The sequence below is a fragment of the Paroedura picta genome, chromosome 11 (genome assembly GCF_049243985.1).
Source record: "Paroedura picta isolate Pp20150507F chromosome 11, Ppicta_v3.0, whole genome shotgun sequence".
Taxonomy (NCBI): Eukaryota; Metazoa; Chordata; class Lepidosauria; order Squamata; family Gekkonidae; genus Paroedura; species Paroedura picta.
Window position 1 is genome coordinate 41,193,119 of NC_135379.1, and position 19,856 is coordinate 41,212,974.

At 42.5% G+C, this 19,856-nt stretch overlaps 1 protein-coding gene across 5 annotated transcripts in view; it reads right to left on the bottom strand.

Moving 5' to 3' along the window:
- The window catches only part of LARS2 (leucyl-tRNA synthetase 2, mitochondrial), a 66,393-nt gene that overhangs the window by 35,188 nt on the left and 11,349 nt on the right, over positions 1–19,856 (bottom strand). For 4 of the 5 annotated variants that reach the window (XM_077304729.1, XM_077304728.1, XM_077304730.1 and 1 more), the window contains exons 5-10: positions 19,669–19,729; positions 17,393–17,482; positions 14,381–14,524; positions 3,606–3,713; positions 2,905–3,064; positions 862–966 (exon numbers count right to left, since the gene is read on the bottom strand). In XM_077304729.1, coding sequence (XP_077160844.1) covers positions 862–966; positions 2,905–3,064; positions 3,606–3,713; positions 14,381–14,524; positions 17,393–17,482; positions 19,669–19,729 — 668 coding nt within the window. Of the gene's footprint in view, positions 1–861; positions 967–2,904; positions 3,065–3,605; positions 3,714–14,380; positions 14,525–16,887; positions 17,348–17,392; positions 17,483–19,668; positions 19,730–19,856 lie in introns of those variants that run through there. The other variant, XM_077304731.1, reaches the window with a different exon arrangement.

A 19,856-nucleotide genomic window follows, 5' to 3' on the forward strand; every position in this document is an offset into this window, starting at 1 on the left:
CATTATATGCATCAGGTTTCAAAAATCAAAAGAGATTTTGCTCAACTGCTATCTCTATCATCATTAAATTGAACTTCTACATTCAACTATGACACAGCCTCTGAAGGATTCGAGATATACATATTCCTCTTCTCATCATGAAGGTACGCAAAGATCTTCTCTGTTATCTCTGGCCTACCATTTTATTCAGAAATATGAGAGAACTGGAGTATTTCCTGGCCTTGGTATTCTGAGTGGTTTGTACCTGACCCTGTTAGGGAATCAATTCATCAATCCATCCATCCATCCAATTTTATATATTTACTTTGATGATTTGATACTTCAAGTCTAATGATGTTTTATATGATACTTCTAACCCAATGTATAGTTTTGCGTTTGTATTAATGTGATTAGCTGGAAAAGGTTAGCCATTTTGTTCCCTAATTTAGATATTTGCCCTTTAAATGAAGATAGTGTTTTGCTTTTCACTTTGTCGGAAAAGATATCAGCCATATGACACAAAACAGCAGCGTAATACAGCATAGAAGTTCAGGTCCTTGATCTTAGCCACAATTCACCACGTGATTTTTGTTGATCAATTAGTTTCTCTCTAATGTGCCTCACACGGGAGGGGTCAGGTGTGAAGGAAAAAAAAATAAAGATAATAATGCAGATTAAAATAAACATTCACACACACATACCCGATATTTTTATATACCCAAAAAACTGTAAACAGTAACCTGTCTTGTTAATTGTATCTCCTTCTCCTTCCCTACCTTATTACTGAAGCCAAACCGCTGCCTCAGCAATTATAAATATCCCTCCATTTCAATACGTTTCACAAACCAACATACCAATGGCCTTTCCTCCTGTAGTACTCACCAATTTTCGTGTCAAGATAGCCTTCAAACTCTGATTTGGCTGATATGACTACAGGGATCTCCTGATTTGTGAGCAAGTTAACCGCAGTCACTGAAGTAAGAGAGTCTGCAAAAATGACAACAGAACGGTAAATGCTGAGATTGCTCAAATTTTATTAAAAGTGACTGCTGCTGTGTCATCACTCAATTCTCAAACATGTCAGATGCTAAGTGGTATAAAACTTTACCAGTGTCTTTAAATGTAATTATCTTTGAATTAATTTAAACTTCTCTATTTATTCTTCCTGAAAAATAAATCGCTGTTCTCCAAATCTGTATGGAATGTTTCAATAAACCATACAGGAAATAACGATACAGAGATATAAAGCCCATTTTTGGCCATTGTCGGGGTCTCCCCACTCTGTATATGGGGTTAGAGACAAATGTAGAATGGGTCCCTCTCATAAATTTAGGAGTGAGTCTGCTGTTATGCGATCTCTTTTTAGATTTAAGAGCTAATGCTGATATCTATCATTAGGTGTCACCATTTGCAATTTTTGTCTCTTAATTCTATATTCTGTCATTAGGTGGCACTATTTTCTCCATTTTATTCATGGAAGTTCAACATAATATTCGGCATGGCTGTATTTTCTCCAGCAGCAGCAAAAATAAAAAGATAGCAGGGGTGGGGGAAATGAATCAGGGACAGCGGGTGCATGTTTACAGTCCTATAGATGCTAGGCTCCTAAAACTAGGTAAGCAACCAAAGGAACATCTGTTCCACATAATATATTTCTGGTAAGGCCTTGGAGGAGCAGTGTGTCTCAAGGCTTAAGTGCCACTGAGCGCCTAACACCCACTCAGGGCAGCTGTCCTGCCCGAGTGCCTCCTACAACCAGCTTGTCTGTCTGTCCAGCAGCCAGCCAATCACCCTCCATCCCCCATCCCTGACAACCCCCGCCTCCTTCCACTTCCCTCTGAGGCTCAGAAGCTGCAGATCCATGCTGCATGAGAGCTGCCCCTGCCAGTGAGTTTGCTTCCTGGGGGCCTCCAGCCTGCTACCATTCCAGGTCCTGGGGAGAGGAAGAGGCCATCCACAAAGTTCTTCTACCCCACCCCCTAATCTAGCACCCATTGTATTCCTGAAGGCAATAGGCTTGGGCCCTAGTATACAATAATTGTATACATTCATCCTAAACTGAAACAAGCCCAGGATAAATAGTTGACACGTTAAAGTATTTTCCTGCACTGATAAACATCCAATCTTGTCCTTAGGGGCCTATCACATTCCCCACTTAGTGCTAGATATGACAAAGCATAAGGATAAAGGCTTCATATCCACAGAGTGTCTAGAACACAGTGTGGTTGAAAGACAGAGTCACCTCCCTTGAGTCTTTAAGAAGGTAGAGTCATCCATGTTACTACTGGTATCTGAACATTTTATACCATGATCTTGCAAATCTGAAAGCTGCTTCCGGTGTCCCTGCATAACTATTTTGTTGCTTTACTGCAAAAAACCTAATTTCCTATGGCTGTTTCTTAGTTATTTAGTACATCTTCATAAATAAAGCTTAGATGCAGAAAATACTATTGCTAATTGAAGATGACACTTGAGAGAATTGGACTGGCATAAACACTCATCTTAAAGGCTTGAAATTAAACCACTGGATCTGATTTTTTGAGAGCACATACTCAGAAAATTTTCTTCTACTTCATGGTGGTTGAAAAAAAAAATTCGAGCCAAGGAATGAAACTGAATTTGGATGCAAATACACATTTAAGTCAATGCTTGAATACAAACTTCAGAAGTCAAGGGAGAACATGAATAGCCAACAGCAGTAACGGAGTCACCAGAATCCTGCCAATCTGAAGCTCTGATTTTGGCTCAAGTTCTCTTGACTGGGCAGACTAATGTAAATCGAAAAAAGCGTAAATCATGCAAAGTGACCCATCTTGCTTTCTCTGGAGTCTTTAACCCATTACACACAAATACACAAAACCTGCCTACCTTTGCAAATGACATGCTACTATAACAAAACAGAAAGACTGGGGGGCGGGGAATCACCTTTGCCTGGAACAAACTCCTTCTGGAGGATTTCCTTTAGACAGTTGTTTCCATGCAGCAGCCAATGGCTAGGTAAAATATACAAGTGAGAAGCTCCGTAGATGGCTTCAGGTGTCGAGGTATAGGCTGATAATCTTTCCCCCGTTGGTTTGTTAATAACCTGCCAGAACAGAGGAAATGCTCCAGGTAAAAAAGGTTATTGCGATTTGCCTCCTTAACGATACAGCATTTTCACGGTACTGGTTTTTCATTTGGCTGCTCTTCAAAATGCTCCGTTCAAATGGTTTGCCCACTTTCCGCATACTTCATGTGTCAGTTTTAACAGCCCAGGTCAGTATACACAGAAGTACATCTAGAGTCCAGGGGTAGTGAAACTGTGGCCCTCCAGATGTCCATGGACTACAATTCCCATGAGTCCCTGCCAGGGTTTGCTGGCAGGGGCTCATGGGAATTGTAGTCCATGGACATCTGGAGGGCCGCAGTTTGACTACCCTACTGACAATTCAACATTCTAACAAACTCTCAGGGCTGCTTGCCAAACCAATTCCAAACAAGAAAAACAGCAAAACGCTTCATTATCCAGCCAGACTGAAAACAGCCAGCCCCAATCTAGTGGTCCGCTGACCATTTTCAGTCATATTACAAGAAAAATATCACTGCAATTTCCTTTGAGTGCTTAAGTCTAAGAGTGAGCAACTCACCTTTAACGAGAACTCAAAATAGCATCCAGAACAGTCCCCCAGCCAATTGGCTTGCATTTCTTTTATCCCGTACCACTTGGGGAGCCCAGGCAAAGCATCAAGCATGGCCTGCCGGAACAACAGGGAAAACATTAGGAACACAAATAATAGGCAGAGCAAAGACCTGGCCCACGCCCGTTTTTCCCCATCCTCAGACCTTTGACGCTGAGTGTGGTAAAAGCAGAGTACGTAACCAGCCGAGCACCCAACCAGCCTGGGATGCAGAAAACAGAGTGTCCTCCCCTTGTCTTTTGCTAAACTGCATGCCACACATGTGATTTGCGAAAAGGATGAGAATTCTGAATTAATTTTTAACAAAAATGCAACTTTTCATAGCTTAACCCCTGCCTTGCTTTTTAGTTCTGTGCCTGGTGTAGTGGTTAGGAGTGCAGACTTCTTATCTAGCGATCCGGGTTTGATTCCGTGCTCCCCCACATGCAGCCAGCTGGGTGACCTTGGGCTCGCCGCAGCACTGATAAAGCTGTTCTGACCGAGCAGTGATATCAGGGCTCTCTCAGCCTCACCCACCTCACAGGGTGTCTGTTGTGGGGAGATGAAGGGAAGGCGATTGTAAACCGCTTTGAGACTCCTTCTTGTAGAGAAAAGCACCATATAAGAACCAACTCTTCTACTTCTTCAGTAATATCAGGGCTGTCTCAACCTCACCTACCTCACAGGGTGTCTGTTGTTTGCTCCCTTGTAAAAAGCACAACGAAATTCAAATGGCAAGCGAATGAAATAAGTGTTCAGTGTTCCAAGAGCTCCTCAAAAATGTTTCTAATCTATATTACTATTTGTGCCCCCACTTTCTTCCTTCTATTTTGTTCTTTGGTGTGCCCAAACTTGCCTCCAGTACAAGAACCCTGCTGCTTTTGCACCAGTGCCAAGGTATCTTTCCTGGGTGGAAGGCACCTTGTACCACAGGACAGTATAGGAACTGTTAGAACCAAACAAAAAGATTTAACCCAATGGATTCTATTCCTGCCCCATCATTGGCAGTATCAAAATGAATACACACAAATGGAGAGAATCACAAACCAGAAAGAACGAGAAGTTCAGTAACACATCTAATGCATCAATGTACTCCCAGTTTCCACTGCCATGATATTTAATTTTTAAATATGTAATCATCTTTTTGTATCTCAACATTTTGCCACTTCCAACTGCTGTTGAGGTTGATTGAATGATTTTTTCCTGTAGGCTGCGGCCTTTAAAAAAATAATTATTGTGTTTCTGTGGCTGGTCAGTATTCTTGGCTGTTTATATCTCTGGATCCACAATGGCCATTTTTATGATACTTCACAGTTTTGTTTAATTTTGAACTGTGCTTGTGCTATTGGGGGGATTTGTAAACTGCCTTGGGAGCCACTGGCTAAGAGCACAGGGTATAAATGTTTTAAATAAATAAGAGCACAATTCACTTCATAATTGACAATTTGACACCCGCTGCTATCAATCCAGATCTGCTACTCTGGAAGGCTCTCTCAAGCTGCCTAATCGTAGGTTGAGCCATAAGAGGAAAGCTGATTGAGTGGGCAGACAATCCAATTCAGTGGAAAGAAACAGAAATTTGTACCTTTTCAGCGCTTTATCAGCCCACACAAATTAATAAATACAAATCTGAGTAAAATAACAGGAGCAGAAACTTAACATATGAGTTCAAAGGAGAAATAAAGGATGTAGCTAGAGGGTAAAATGTAATTTAATGCAAATGAAGAGCAAATCCACGGTAAAACAGCACACGCACATAATGTACCAAGAAAGCAAAGGAACCATTAAACCCTTATTTGTATTTAGAAGTGAGAACAAAGAATGTCAGTGTAACCTACATTATCAGGAGGAGGAGGTAGAAAAAGCAGCGACAACTATCAGCAGTTCATGTGGGGGGGAAATATGTTGGATAAAGCAGAGCATCCAAGACAACAAATGTGAGTCTAACTATGACCAATTTATGAAACCGAAAGGAATATTTTAAACTGAAGTACTCCATTCTTCAAGCGCCAGACTGTTGGTAATCCCTGGCCCCAAAGATATCCTTCCTGGCCATCTTACATCAGGGCCCTGACGGAACTGTCACAGTGCCACAGGGCTTGTAAGACTGCGGAACAGTGACAGTTCTGTCAGGGCCCTGATGTAAGGTGGCCAGGCCTAGGGTTGAGGCCAGGGAGGTTTAACACCATACAGGCCTCCTGTCTCTCATTCTGCTTCCGGCATACATTAACAACCTGTAGGTCAGATGGAAGGTGGCGGGGGAAGAGGGGCCGTTATTAGCTGTTAATTATTTAACATTAGTGGTTTTATGCTGTTTGTTTTCATTGTATTTTTATTCTACTGTTGTGAACCATCCCAAGCCCATTTGCAGAGAGGAATGGTATACAAGTCAAATAAATAATAACAAATTATAAATTTAGTTTATTCTGTACGGCACTTTGGCTAGATAAGATTTGCAAACAAACATCAGGTAGAAGAAAATACAGAATAAAATATAATACGAACGGAAAACAGGCTTAACTGTTTTAAAATTTTATACCTAAATAATAGGTTAAAACAATGTTAAAGTTAAACAGCATGCTAAACAAAAGATAAAGGATCCTCCTGTTAGTCATCTTTTATAGATCCTTAACTGAGCATTTTGAACGCTATATACTTGGGCCCAATAGATGGCAACTTGAGCCACTGTTAAGGCTTTACTTTTCCATAGGAGAAGTTTAATTCTTTTCCCTCTCCTGTACAGCTGAGAATGTTTTCGAGGTAGAATTTGCCTCGTTCCGGCAGCCATAAAGAGGGGGTGCCTGAGGATGAGACATGCAAGGCACTCTACCTCTCCGGAGTTGCAAGGGCAGAGTCTTTCTGTTCTTGGGACTTTCCTATAACATCCCTCCAGGACTGCAGAGGGTAGATCTGATCCCCTTGCTAATGGGAAGGCCCTCCTAAGATGTTGGGCTTCTAATAAGGAGAGAGATTCTGCCGGGGCTTGAATGTATCTGGTGTTGTGTGAAGAGAGGTATTTAGGGGTACGGGGCAAGGTCTGTTTGGAACTCAGCATCTTCTCTCCCTTGTCTTACTACAATTTTGGCCTGATCTATTGCCACAATAACAATTTTAAAAGGTTATTTCTATAAATATGACTAGCATGGAAACATGTAGGTTTGGGTCATGCAGATCTGAGAGAGAAAGAACATGTCGTTGAACTACAGCTGAACCGTACTTCAGTCTTAAAGACTTGACGGGTGTCATGGCAAACCTTAATTGGGTGGAGAATCTAGGAACAACATTATTGTCAATTTAGTTAATAACCAATATACGCAGTCCAAATTCAGTGCATTTCAAAGCCTACAAAACAACCTGACTTCATTTTAAGACACATCTGCCCTAACTCAGGGATAGTCAACCTGTGGTCCTCCAGATGTTCATGGACTACAATTCCCATGAGCCCATGCCAGCAAATGCTGGCAGGGGCTCATGGGAATTGTAGTCCATGAACATCTGGAGGACCACAGGTTGACTACCCTTGCCCTAACTGACCTTTTTAGGTCGACTATTTTAGTAACACTTTACCAACATAATGTCACATCTTATCACGTTCCACATCGATCTACGATGTTGTAGTAGTGCAAGCACCACTTCCCCAGGGGGTATTGACCCCTTTTCTTTAATGAGAGTGACTTCTCATTCATGAAAAACATCCCAAGCTATTCCCCAGTTGAACAGCTCTGCAGGTGTCCCCTGGGCCTTTAAGCACTGATGGAAGGGTGATTCAGTCAGACGAGAAGGTCGTGAGCCATTGCTGGGGAGCTACTGGTAGTTTGTGACTGACTAGCTGGCAACCCTTGGTCTACAAACAACTGTTATTAGATACTGGTATTGGGATCTAACGATTGCAAAACGAGAACTGGGTCTCAAAAAGGCACTTCCTGGAAGTTGTTTTTCTCTAATGTATCGCTTTAAGTAGAGAAACATTCAGAGTGGGACTTGTACCTAATAAGCTGCCCAGAATGATGGGTCCTGCTTACAGGAGATGATACATCAGTGCATGTCGCTGTGTGAACCACTGTAACTAGGCATATATTTAGAAACTGGAGGAGAGGAGCAGATAACATTAGGACAAAAGAGTGAAGCAATCAGTTATCCTGGAAACGACTAACATGCTGAAAGAGAAGAAATAACTAATACCAGACATAGTAATGTTTTAATTAGCTCATCTTTCTTTCAACCTTTTGACCATGGAGGAACCCCTGAAATAATTTTTCAGGCTTCAAGGAGCCCAGGAAGTGATGTCAACTGGCCACACCCCCCAGAAGTGACATCACCAAAAGTGATATTACCATGCACGCTAACAGGCAGGTGTGAGGAGGACTTGGGGGGGAAGGGGAGAGACAGGATGCGGTCTAAGGCGGGAGTGGGTGGGCAGGCTCTGCCCCCTTCCAGGCACAGAAACCACAAGAGAATTCATTCACACTTGGGAGGGGGAGCCATACAAGCGGCCGGTTCCCTAGCCTGTGGCTGAGTCCATTAATGCCGCAGACCTCCTACGGAACTCCCACGGACCTTGGTTGGGAAGTCCAGAATTAGCTGCTATGCCAGTTCTTCTGAGGGTAAAACTAAACACAATGGGATTCTCATGTCTGTTGTGGGGATGCTACTACCAGTTTAAAGTGATTTAAAATGCTGTAAGGGCCTGATCCCGATCCTGATTGAGCCTGCAGCATAGAGGGTGAGTACTTTTTGTTCCATCTGGAAAATATTGAAACAGTTCTGGTTGTGTGTGTGAAGATGTCCCTGCACCTGAAAAGATGCATGGAGGTGGGGCAGACAAGAGTACACAAAACTGATGCGCTGTGGGTCCCTTGTGGGAACTTCAACTTTAAAGTGTCCCTGGGGCAGACTCAAGGATGTTTAGTTTGGCCCTTTATTTCAAGAAACGCACAGACATCCGCACTTCACCCTGTGAAATTACAGCTACGGAGGATAACAGGGATACTTCCCTCCTTTCATTGCCAACTCTAGAAACTCCAGACAATTTCCTCCTGCCTCAGAAAGTACAAAGAGCAGAGAGAACAACAATAACAAAAAAAAAATCAACCAGTAAAAGAAAGGCACAGCATTCATCACACAGGCGGAAAGACTAAATCATATGAGAGATACTAAATTAAATCAAAGGGCCAAGAATTAGGCTGAATTGCAAAGTCCCTCTCATCACTGTTCCCACGGACAAACCTTTAAAAAAATTCCCATTAGGTATTGAAACACAAAAAACTCTTTAGTCCTGCAACAGGACAGAAAGCAAGCGGTTTCTAACAGCAGAAATGGAAATTCTGTTGAATTGCTCAGTGGCTGAAGATCCAAGCAACATTATGCAAATCAGAAGTGAACTGAAGGGTGCGCCATGATGACCTCTGAATAACAGAGAATGTACGTGGCTGGCATTGCACATTCCATAACGTGTAATTCCAGCTTCAGCATTCTGCATGTTGAAAGGCAAGAAGTTGTTGAGAAGAAAATAAGAATGTCTAGGACAAGTCCAGCTGAATTAGACCAAAGGTCCACCTAGCTGAGCATCATTTTTTGTTTAGCAGTCAACCAGACGATTTGGAAAACATAAGCTGTACTGTGCTGTTGCCTTCCAGTAAATAGTATTCACAGATCCTCTGGCTGTATTTTCTAGGCAGTTCAGCTAATGATTGTGGACAGAAAACAAGAATTCGGGAAGGAAATAATTACTTCAAAAAGGAATCAGAAGGCACAAATCTTCATCTACAGAATCATACAATTAAATTGGAGGGGGGCAAGCTATCGCAGTATTTCAGATGTTGAAAACAAATACTTCTGGCTGAATTCAGGGGAAACGGGAGGGAAGCAACAGGATAAAAATCAAACTTTATGGAGAGAAGCATTTGTTACAGAGAAGAGAACCCAGCAACAAGAGAGGGAATTTTGATATAGATGAAAGATTGGCCATTGACAGCACTAGTTGCTAAGAGACAGAGAGATGAGGGAATTATAGAGCTGGGTATACCTAGCGAAGTGATGACCTAAATCAAAAACAGATCTGAGATGTTACAAAGAGAAAAAAAGTCATGTCTAAGAGTCAACCCTTCAGTGTGGTTCAAGGTTTATGAAAGCCTACGCCAACAGCGAACGTGCAGGGAAGACAACATCTCTGGTTCATCAGAGTTCAAATAGCAAAGATCCCTCTTGCCACAAGGAATTTTCTAATAAGAATGTCACAAAGCATGGATTCATAATCTTATATATAAAATATTTAAGTCTAAATACCAGTAAATGCAATATGAATTAAGGATTCTATTATTATTATTATTAATAATAATAATATTTATTGATTTACTTATTTATTTATTTGATTTTTATACGACCACTCTCATAACTGGCTCACGGCGGTTAACACAATAAAAGCATCCATACAATTCAAATCCCCATAAAATGATTTAAACAGTTTACACATATGGCAATGACAATGGTGGCAACCTAATATAGCCATCTCTCCCCCCCCCATTCCGGGCATCATTCAGTATAGGAGAAATAATAACTGAAGCAAAAGCATAAGATGGAATATGACCGGCTAGAGGCTAAAGTTAGGCCCTCAACAGTCTAGCACTGCCATTCAATAGGGCCTTAAGGGGGAGGGGGGATTGAAAACCCCGGGACTCCCACAACTTTAGCCATAACTTGAAAATCAATTATACGTAATTCATGCATTTCTTTATAAAGTAGCAAAAGCTCAGGCTACCCAGTAGCAAAGAAAATTCTTTCTCTGTGATACAACTAAAGATGTGGTTTGTGTTTGTGGTTTGTGGCATGCCCCATTTGGAAACCATGGACTGTAATACATTTTAGCTTTCCGATAGAATGGTCTCCCGGCATGGCAGAGACACCAAACTTGGAGGGATGTGCCGCTGCAAATTTGTTGTCTCTTAAGCCTACCCAGGATCTGTTCTATACACTCTTGAACCTGTGCCTGTCAAAATGACCACCTGTGGTGCCTGGAACAGATCCGGTTATCAGCTAGAAACGCAAACTTGGAAGGCACGTAGAAGAGCATTCAGGAGAGGTCTTCTGTGAGTTTGATGTCTCCAGCATAGGATCTATTCTAATACATTCCTGAAATTCAGCTTGTCAAAGCGACTGAGATTCAGAAATATACACAATTAATCCTGTTCAAGCTAGAAACATCAAAGTTCCAGGGAACCTCCCTCAGATGATCTTCTAGGTGTCCTCCAAGCTGTTGCTTTCACATTCTGTAAACATTTTCACTGGGCACTGCTTCTGCTTATGAACCAGCACAAACTTCCACAAACAAGCTTAAAAGTCTGCGGCAGGTAACCTACCATGAGCTGGACTTTGCAAAGCACAAGCCAACCAAAATTCGTCACGAACCTGGTTTTGTGAGCCAGTTCATGCCCATCCCTAGATATAACATCTATTTCATAAAATCAGGAGAACTTAAAAGCTGTTTGGGATCTAGCTGAAGCCTTTTAGTATTTGTTCTAGGAAATCATCAAAGGCTCAGAATTCTGCTTGACCCAGCATGGAGTGAGACATTCCCTTCTGTTCCCTCTGTACAGCAGACAGAACATGGAAAGTTTCTTCTGTGCTGGGCAGGAAAGATAAGCTGCTCTCTAAGACACAAGACACCATCTTGAGCCTTCTGTGATTGCCATGGACAAGGGCAGGGTTGGTATTGGCCACACATTATGAGAGTCCACCAAGTCAAGTTTCATGTATTGTAGGCCCTATGGTTCCTCCTCTTTTTCTTATCCAAAACAGTGAAGCATTCCACTTACAGAAAGCTACAAATGTTATATAGTACTTTGTGCTTCCAGCATTAAAACCACTTATTAAATAAGATGCAGTGAATAAAGGCACACAAGCACTCACAATAAATGTAATGTTATTCATTAAATCCATTCCTTGCAGCAGATTTCTCATATGCATATCTAGAACCGATGCTATAATATTTAAGCTATATAGTATTGATAAACTTCAGGCAATAACTTCAGGCCAACAGCACGGCAGAAGGTAATGATGTTATTTGTCAAAGCTATTATTTTTGATAGATTACTAATGATCATTTCACCGCCTAACAATTCTTTGCTGCAGAATACAGGGGCATTATTTTGGCATTCAGTCTCAAGAATCCAATTTTACTGGCTACTCCGACATTTCATTGTTCTTATTCTGTCCTCAATAGAGACAAACAACTTATTCTACATGAGGGTAGGTCATGAGAGTTTGGGAAGCAGGGCTCATAACATCTATAAGAAAAAGGAGCTTTCCAGAACTGGTGAAATCTTGAAAAAGGCTTTCAAATATCTGCCTGTTTTTTAAAGACATGATGACGGAAGCTGCAATGGAGGATCATAAGGAAAGCAAGAATAGAAAGGTGGAAAAAATTCTACAGAAGAGGGAAATGGACGCAAATAGGGTCCCCCAAGGTTGTAACTATAGATGAGGGCTCCCCTGCGTGATATACCGCTGTGGCTTTGCATCCTTCAGGAGGAATCAGTTTGAATGGACCAGTCCCATCACTTCTGGTGAAGAGACACATCCAAGTACAGTCATATGAAGAAACACAAGAGGGCTGACCAGATTGTTTTAAGCACTGTACACATAAACATGTTCAGGCCTAACAACAAAGTATGACTCTAATTTGAAAACAGGAAGGAAAAAAGAGAGCAGACACAGAACGCTCATCAGTGGGAAATACCTGATGCATTAATTTTGGGCTTAATTTTTAGATCCGATGCTTTTACTGTAGAAAAAAAAAAGCAGCATTGGATTATAATAAATGAAAAAATAGGTTAAGGAGGGCAGAGCCGTGGACGTCTGGACCATGCTTTGGGAAGTCCTGCAAAATCCCCCATAAATTTTATGAGAGAAGAAAGACAGGAGATCTAAAATGCAATACAGCTTCAGGACAGAGAACTCGACCTATAGGCATTCCCAACCCTACCGTTACAAGACAGCAACTGGCTTCAACCACTGTGTATGGCTCATGTCTTCATTATTGTGTGTCAGCTTTAAACATCAGCAGGGGAAAACTAGCATTTCGTGGAGTCTGTGTGACCCTCCCGGCCTCAGCTGCACATCACAAAATGGTGGTGTGGAAGGAACCAGAAAGATGTCTCTATTAATGACCCATTCACACATATTCCAAGTTTAAGCGCAGACTGGTCCAACTTTGCTACAGTACGACCGGCTGTTTCCTTTTCTTAGCTCAAGCTTGCTTGTTACCATGTCCTACAGCAGGGGTAGTCAACCTGTGGTCCTCCAGATGTTCATGGACTACAATTCCCATGAGCCCCTGCCAGCAAATGCAGTACTCCTACAGTACTCAGGTGAGGCTTGTTCAACCAGCAGCTGGATTGATGCACTTGTTGGAAAGAAAAATGTTCTGGCAAAGCATCACTAGGACAAGGGACTAGCTTTTTGTATGCTACCTGCCTCTTCCAGGAGACTGCTCTGCAGTTCCCTAGTCTTCTCTTTGTAGGAGGAAGTGATGGCCCACAGACAGAGTACTCCAGAATACCATCTTGCTCTCAGTCTATGACAGCATAGCCATGAAAACCAATGAAGGCTCTCTCACGATCTTTTTCTGCGTTAGGGTAAGAAAACAAAGTTGATGCATATAGGAGAGCTGGTTTTTTTTGTATCCCACTTTTTGTGACCTGAAGGAGTCTCAAAGAGGTTTACAATCCCCTATCCTTCCTCTCTCCACAAGAGTGAGGTAGGTGAGGCTGAGACAATTGTGACTGGCCCAAGGATTGGGGAATCAAATCCAGTTCTCCAGATAAGAGGCTGACACTCTTACCCGCTATACCAAGCTAGTTCTCATAGAGGTATGTTTGGAGAAGAGGTATTTCCTTAGAACGCCAGTAGTTCGCAAGGGCAAAAAAAAAAGGCCACCTTCAGATTTCAAGACAAAATAGCTGTAAGCCACAAAAAAACTCCAAACTAAACAGAAACTACTAATGCTAAATAGAAACCTTTTCAAGGAATCTGCATATATTACTAAGTAACTATGGAAACGGACTAATTCCACTCTGGAGATGCATCATTAATATTTGAAGGATTTTTTTACTAAGAGAAATTTTCCTTTAAAAAGATTTTCCCCGACTGTTAGAACAAGAGCATTTTCCAAAAAACTGAAGCACAAGTTTTGTAAAAGTGAGCACCAAATAGATATCTGACATGGATGGAAAGCAAAAAAGAAGTATTTTGTGGTCAATACGCTCGATCTGCATGCTGGTTCTCAAGTGCAATGCTAAATCTTTCACAGTTTACCATAAAGGAAAAGAAACGGGAAACTAAAACAGTATGTCAAAAATTATTTCTCTTAGAATAGTTATGCACCACACATATCAAGTCTATCTACCTCACACGCATAAACAGTGTTTGTTTTTGTGAGAATACAATGAAGCCTGAGGTGTGTGTTTTTTTGACAGTATAAAATGCTAACTTAACACATTATCATCAAAAGCTGCTCCGATATGCTCTGCTACCCCAGGTTTAAAGAGTGTTCCAGGCACATCATAACAACGCAGTAGTACCCATTTTTGTACCAGCACAATTTAGTAGCACCACCCCCCCCACCCCCCCCCCCCCGCCCCTGTGTTAACAGAGCAGGACGAAAACCTCATCTTAACATGCACATGATCGATGTAACCCACGAACGTTTGAGGGCAGACCCCATTATTCAAAATCATTTATACTCACACCTTTGCATAGGCGGATGTTTTAATAAACCACTGTTTGAGGTATTTCTTTTCCACTTTTGCTCCTGAGCGCCATGAATAGCCATTTTCATCCACCTGCTCATTAGCGAGAACAGTCTGATCCACGGGGTCCCAATTAACCGAGGCCTAAATGATGCAAGGATCGAAAAAAAGGGGAGAAGGCTGGGTGTCGTAAGCATGCCACTGAAGAGCAGAGACAGTGTTTCAGATCCGATCGACACAAAGTCACCTTTCCTGAGTCCCTAGCCCAGTGGTCCCCAACCTTTTTATCACCAGGGACCGGTCAACGCTTGACAATTTTACTGAGGCTCGGGGGGTAGTCCTTTGCCGAGGGATGTCACCGCCACTGCCTGAGCCCCTGCTCCGCTTGCTTTCCTGCCGGTGCCCCTGACTTCCTGCTGCCCACTGGGGGGGCGCTGCCAGCAGCACCTGAGCAGTGCCACGCCGAGGGGGAGCCCCAGCCATGGCGGCTGCCAGAGGGCACCAAAGGTGAGCCAGCGGCAGAGTGGCATGGCAACCCCTGAGGAAGCAGCTGGGGAGGAGGACGAGGAGGAGCCATGGCCCGGTACCGACTGATCCACGAACTGAGACAGGTCTCCGGACCGGGGATTGGGGACCACTGCCCTAGCCCATGGTGATTTGACAAAGCAACTCGTAAGAAGAAACTCAACTAACTTTCTCTTTTGTAATTTCAGAGTGGTGGTTCCATTTAGTCTATGGCAGTAACAATAAACAGGGGTCTCAAGGCACTGAAAGACGAGCAGAACTTCATTTCTGCATACGTTTTCATGGGCTAAAGCTCACTCGCTTTTAAAGCTCCTTTGGTACGCACACCAGAAATTTTTTTCCCGGTATGGAATCATCCAACAATGAATGGGATTTTAACTGACCATACTAGAGATATGAATGCTGATGAAGAGGTTTGGATTAAAAAGATCCTTATGGAAGATTACATTCCCACCACCTTCCAGGTTGCAAAGTTTCTGTGCAATTTTAATTAAGATCAGGCAACTAAGTATAGCTACTGTATAGTTTTTACCTTTTGGTTGATTTGTTTTATTAAGCATTAATTTGTACACCGAGTTTACTGTTTTATGGTATTCTGTTATGGCTGGCAATTGCTGTAATAAAATTGATTTGATTTGATTCGAGGATTTGCACCAGGACTCAAACAATGCTTCCAGATGTTCCTATCGGCTTGCACTCAGCTGGAGGAACTTTTGACCTTTTCCCTTGAACACAAAAGCTTTGACGTATCACAATCTGATTTTTAAACGCCGTTTGTATAAAAAACAGTTTTCCAAGTGACCTGTGGGGGCTAATGCTTGAGAAGAACAAGTCCAAAGCCCCTTTAGATGTGTAGAACTAGCTGTGTGGGTACTTTAGATCAGAGGAGATAAAATTCCTAGCAGGGTCCAGGACTTCTAGACAAAGTGATGCTGTACAGTTCTGTTCTCTATCATGGCAGCTAAATAGAAACTCAATATTTGGAGAAAGGGTGCCTCTAAATATCAGATGCTGGCTACTGGGGAGGGCTCTTGACTTCACACCTTGCTTGTGAGCTGGCCATTGATGGAAACAGGACACTGCCCCAGATGGACCTTTGGACTCACTCACCAGGACTCGTTTGATGTTCTATTAGCATTAGGCTGGTTTAAGACAAGAAGGTAAATTGCTTAGTGGTTTGGGGAACCCATATGGTTGTCAGCCATGTAAGCATAAATGAGGTGAGTCTGATTTTCAATTTCTTGGAAACCTCTGCATCAATGCAGAAAGACAAATCCAGAACACAAATCCAGAGGTGTCTTAAAGACTAACAACCCTTATTCCAGCAAGCATTTTTGCGACTCTCAGATGTCTGGGGGCCACTCAAATGTAGCATATTCACAGTGCCAAGAAAACCTAATGTTGCCAAATAGCACACAACCTTTTCTGCTTTGTTTAACTGTTCATGGAAAGTGCAACAACACAATTTGAACATTTTCCCCCCACCATACACTGCAAAAGGGATTTGTCATAGGAAGAAGAAAATCATGACAACCTTCCATGTACTGCAATCGCCTTTTTCATAAATTCCGCTTTGCGACATGGTCCTTGAATACTGCATTGGCTCAGACGCCCACCTTGGCTTGGGCGAAGCAAAGCTTTATCCATGCCTTTAGTACATAGGTGTGGATATGCATTGCCAATCTTTTCCCAGCGACACTGTATTGTTCCAGTACTTGACACTGCCAGAGAATCACCTGGCTGTTCACAGCAATTTGGGGGAGGGGGATGCTACGGGCTGCAGCCACCTATAAGCATGCAGAAGTGCCAAAGTGTGCATGTGGGAGGGGCATTATAATTTTCACAGCACAGAATTAAAATTATACTCAAGAACTTTATCCTCAGGAGCAATCACACCGTTTTTAAAAATAGAAGACTATCCTAAATATATTACATGTGGCACTGAAGGGCTCCCAAGCAAAATATTCCTTGTCTAAAAGTACCTTGCCAAACGTTGCAGAGAGGAAATCTGCAGCTGCAGACAAAAAACTGCTTACTGAAGCCTGGCTGTCCATTTCACTCTCTCGTCCCTTGTGTGCTCTCTGATCATCATTTCTTCAATACTGTCTCTTCCGAGAAACAGCCGTCTGCTGTGTGACTCGAAAAGAGAAACTGTCAGGCATGCACAGGCCTTGCTTGTTCTCTCCCAATAAATTATGTTCCCTGAGAAAGTGAAAACTGTCTTCATGCCACGAGTCCTGCCTTGGCTTCTTTACCCGGCACTGCTCAAGGCCTTCCTTTGATAGCCAAATCCTTTTCTTCCAAATAATGGCACCTTCGCCTACATTTGAAGTCACGTGACACAGAACGAGTCAGGCACACTTGTTTTTTATACTCCCATTTCGGGCATGGTCTTCTAAATCACAACAAACCAGAAAATCACTGACAAACAAATACGAGGCTTTTAAAGGCACCTCCATCATTGATCGAGACAACAGTTGAACTTACTTCGTTTTGGTAAACTAATCCCGCTTCGTAAAGTTTGATAAAAAGATACTGTGTCCACTTGTAGTAATCTGGCAAACAGGTGTTTATTTCCTGTAAACAGAGTCAGAACAGATGAGGAGTCATCAAAATGCAAGCCGTTCACCTGTAAGCACTCTGACACGTGACCCATTTTCTAGAAATGATTGCTGTCTTTAAGTATTTGAAGGGAAAAGGTTTAAACTGCATGGAAAATGGTATCAGCTAGATATCAGGCAAAAAAATTCAGTCAGAGTAGTTCAACAGTGGAATCAACAGCCTAAGGAGGTGGTGAGCTTCCCCTTACTGGGAGTCTTTAAGCAGCGACTGTGCAGATACTTATCAAGGATGCTTTAGGCTCATCCTGCATTGAGCAAGGAGTTGCGCTAGATGGCCTGTATTATTATAATTTTTTATTATTATTATTTAATTTTTAGACCGCCCTTCTCCAAATAGGTCTCAGGGCAGTTTACAGCATAAACAGTTAAAACACAATACAATCCCCATAAAACCCCCAATTTACGTCAAACAACATGTCACATATAACATATAAGCAGTGGTGGTAATCGTATTTACCCGACCTCCCCCCCAAGTTCAGCCTGGTGGGGAGAATAATATTCAGAAAAAGGGTGGCGCCAATGCAATAGATCTAACAATGATCTCGATGTTAGAGATCTCAATATTGGAGGGGATCCTCTGATGGATTAGTGGGAGAGCTGCCCTGGCCTCAACCAGGGGAGCTCATTCCACCAGGTTGGGGCCAGGACCGAAAAAGCCCTGGCCCGGGTCGAGGCCAGGCAAACATCCCGTGGGCCCGGGACAACCAGTAAATTCATACCCACACAGTGGAGTGCTCTGCAGGGGGCATAAGCAACCAAGTGGTCCTGCAGGTAGATGGGCCCCAGCGCCCCAGATGGGACTGTAGGCCCCATCCAACTATGATTCTATAAATATGATATAATGATTCTATAAATATGATTCTATGATTCTATAAATATGATAGGCTGGTCTACATGATCTTTCTCAACTTTCTTACTGTTGAGAAACCCCTAAAACATTCTTCTGGCTTCCAGAAACCCTAGAATTGGTACAATCCTGCAGAATATTGTTGGGACGCATAGCTGTGTCCACGCCTACCCAGGGCCCCTCCCCTTCCCATCCCATCCCCTCCAGGCCATGGGGGGGTTCGTCAACATGACCATATATGTTAATATCACCCAGTAACTGTTTAACAAAATTTAAAAATATCAATCTCACAAGATCAGTTGTTTCACGCTTTAGGATGCCATGTGTTTTGTAGGAAAATATATCAGGGCAACGGCGACTACTATCAGGAGAGCTGAGGGTTCCCATGGGGAATGTAGATTGCTGATTGTTGCCGCCATTGGTTGTATTGGGGTTTTATTCTGATTTTATGTTTTTATGTAAACTGCCACAAGACAGCTGGGCTGAGAGTGGCAGTGAGTGAGTGAGTGAGTGAGTGAGTGAGTGAGTGAGTGAGTGAGTGAGTGAGTGAGTGAGTGAGTGAATCCAAGACTGGTGGGAAAAATGAAATCTGTATTTGCCCAGAATAACACAGCCTTTGGATGAAGACTATGATACCAGCCTTGAGGTAAAGGACTGTAGCAGGCAGCATCCTTTCAAAGCAAGAGCGTCACGGATTGACATCTCCAGGTAAAACTGGCCCTAGAAGTGTCCTTGATGGAGGCTGTGAGCATTGAAGCATAACTTGCCGGGCACAAAAGCAAACAATCAGCTTGCAGTGCAAGGCTAAAGAAAAATCAAAGCTGTCTTTTCGCCAGCAACACGGAAAAGATGACAAAATAGGAAGTGATTTTTCTTTTGTTGTCTCAGAAGTAAGACATCTTTCAGGGGTGGAAAAGAGGCTGGATTCAAAGTAGTTGTAAGAAAGAAAGAAAACAGCTATGCCTGTTCTACAAACACTTGTGCATGGTTTTGCTCACAAGGGAGCTTTTAAAGGAAGCCTCATGCATCCATCGGGGCAGAGACCATGCAAGCAGAGGACCCCCTTTTACAATTCTCCAGTAGAGTAAACTGAAATCTATACACCTCTTCTGTGAGCAAAACATGCCTTTTGCATGAAGGAAGGACTCTCTGCATCCAACTAAATCTTTTCAAGTAATTTCTTAACCACATGAAATACTTACACTTCTGTATTGTTTCAGAGAATGCTGGTTCTAAGAGCACATCACATATATTTCACAGGTATTGGTATTAAAAAAATAAAAATAAAAGCTTACCCGATCCCAGCTAAAAGACAGGTTTAGAGCATCAAGCTGCTTTCTCATATGTTGAATGTTACTGCAGAAGAAAACAAAATCCATTTTAGTTAAGTCATAGTCCAAATAATCACTGGAGCTTCATACTGTTGTGGGGAGTGGAAAGGGAAGTCGACTGTAAGCCGCTTTGAGACACCTTCGGGTAGAGA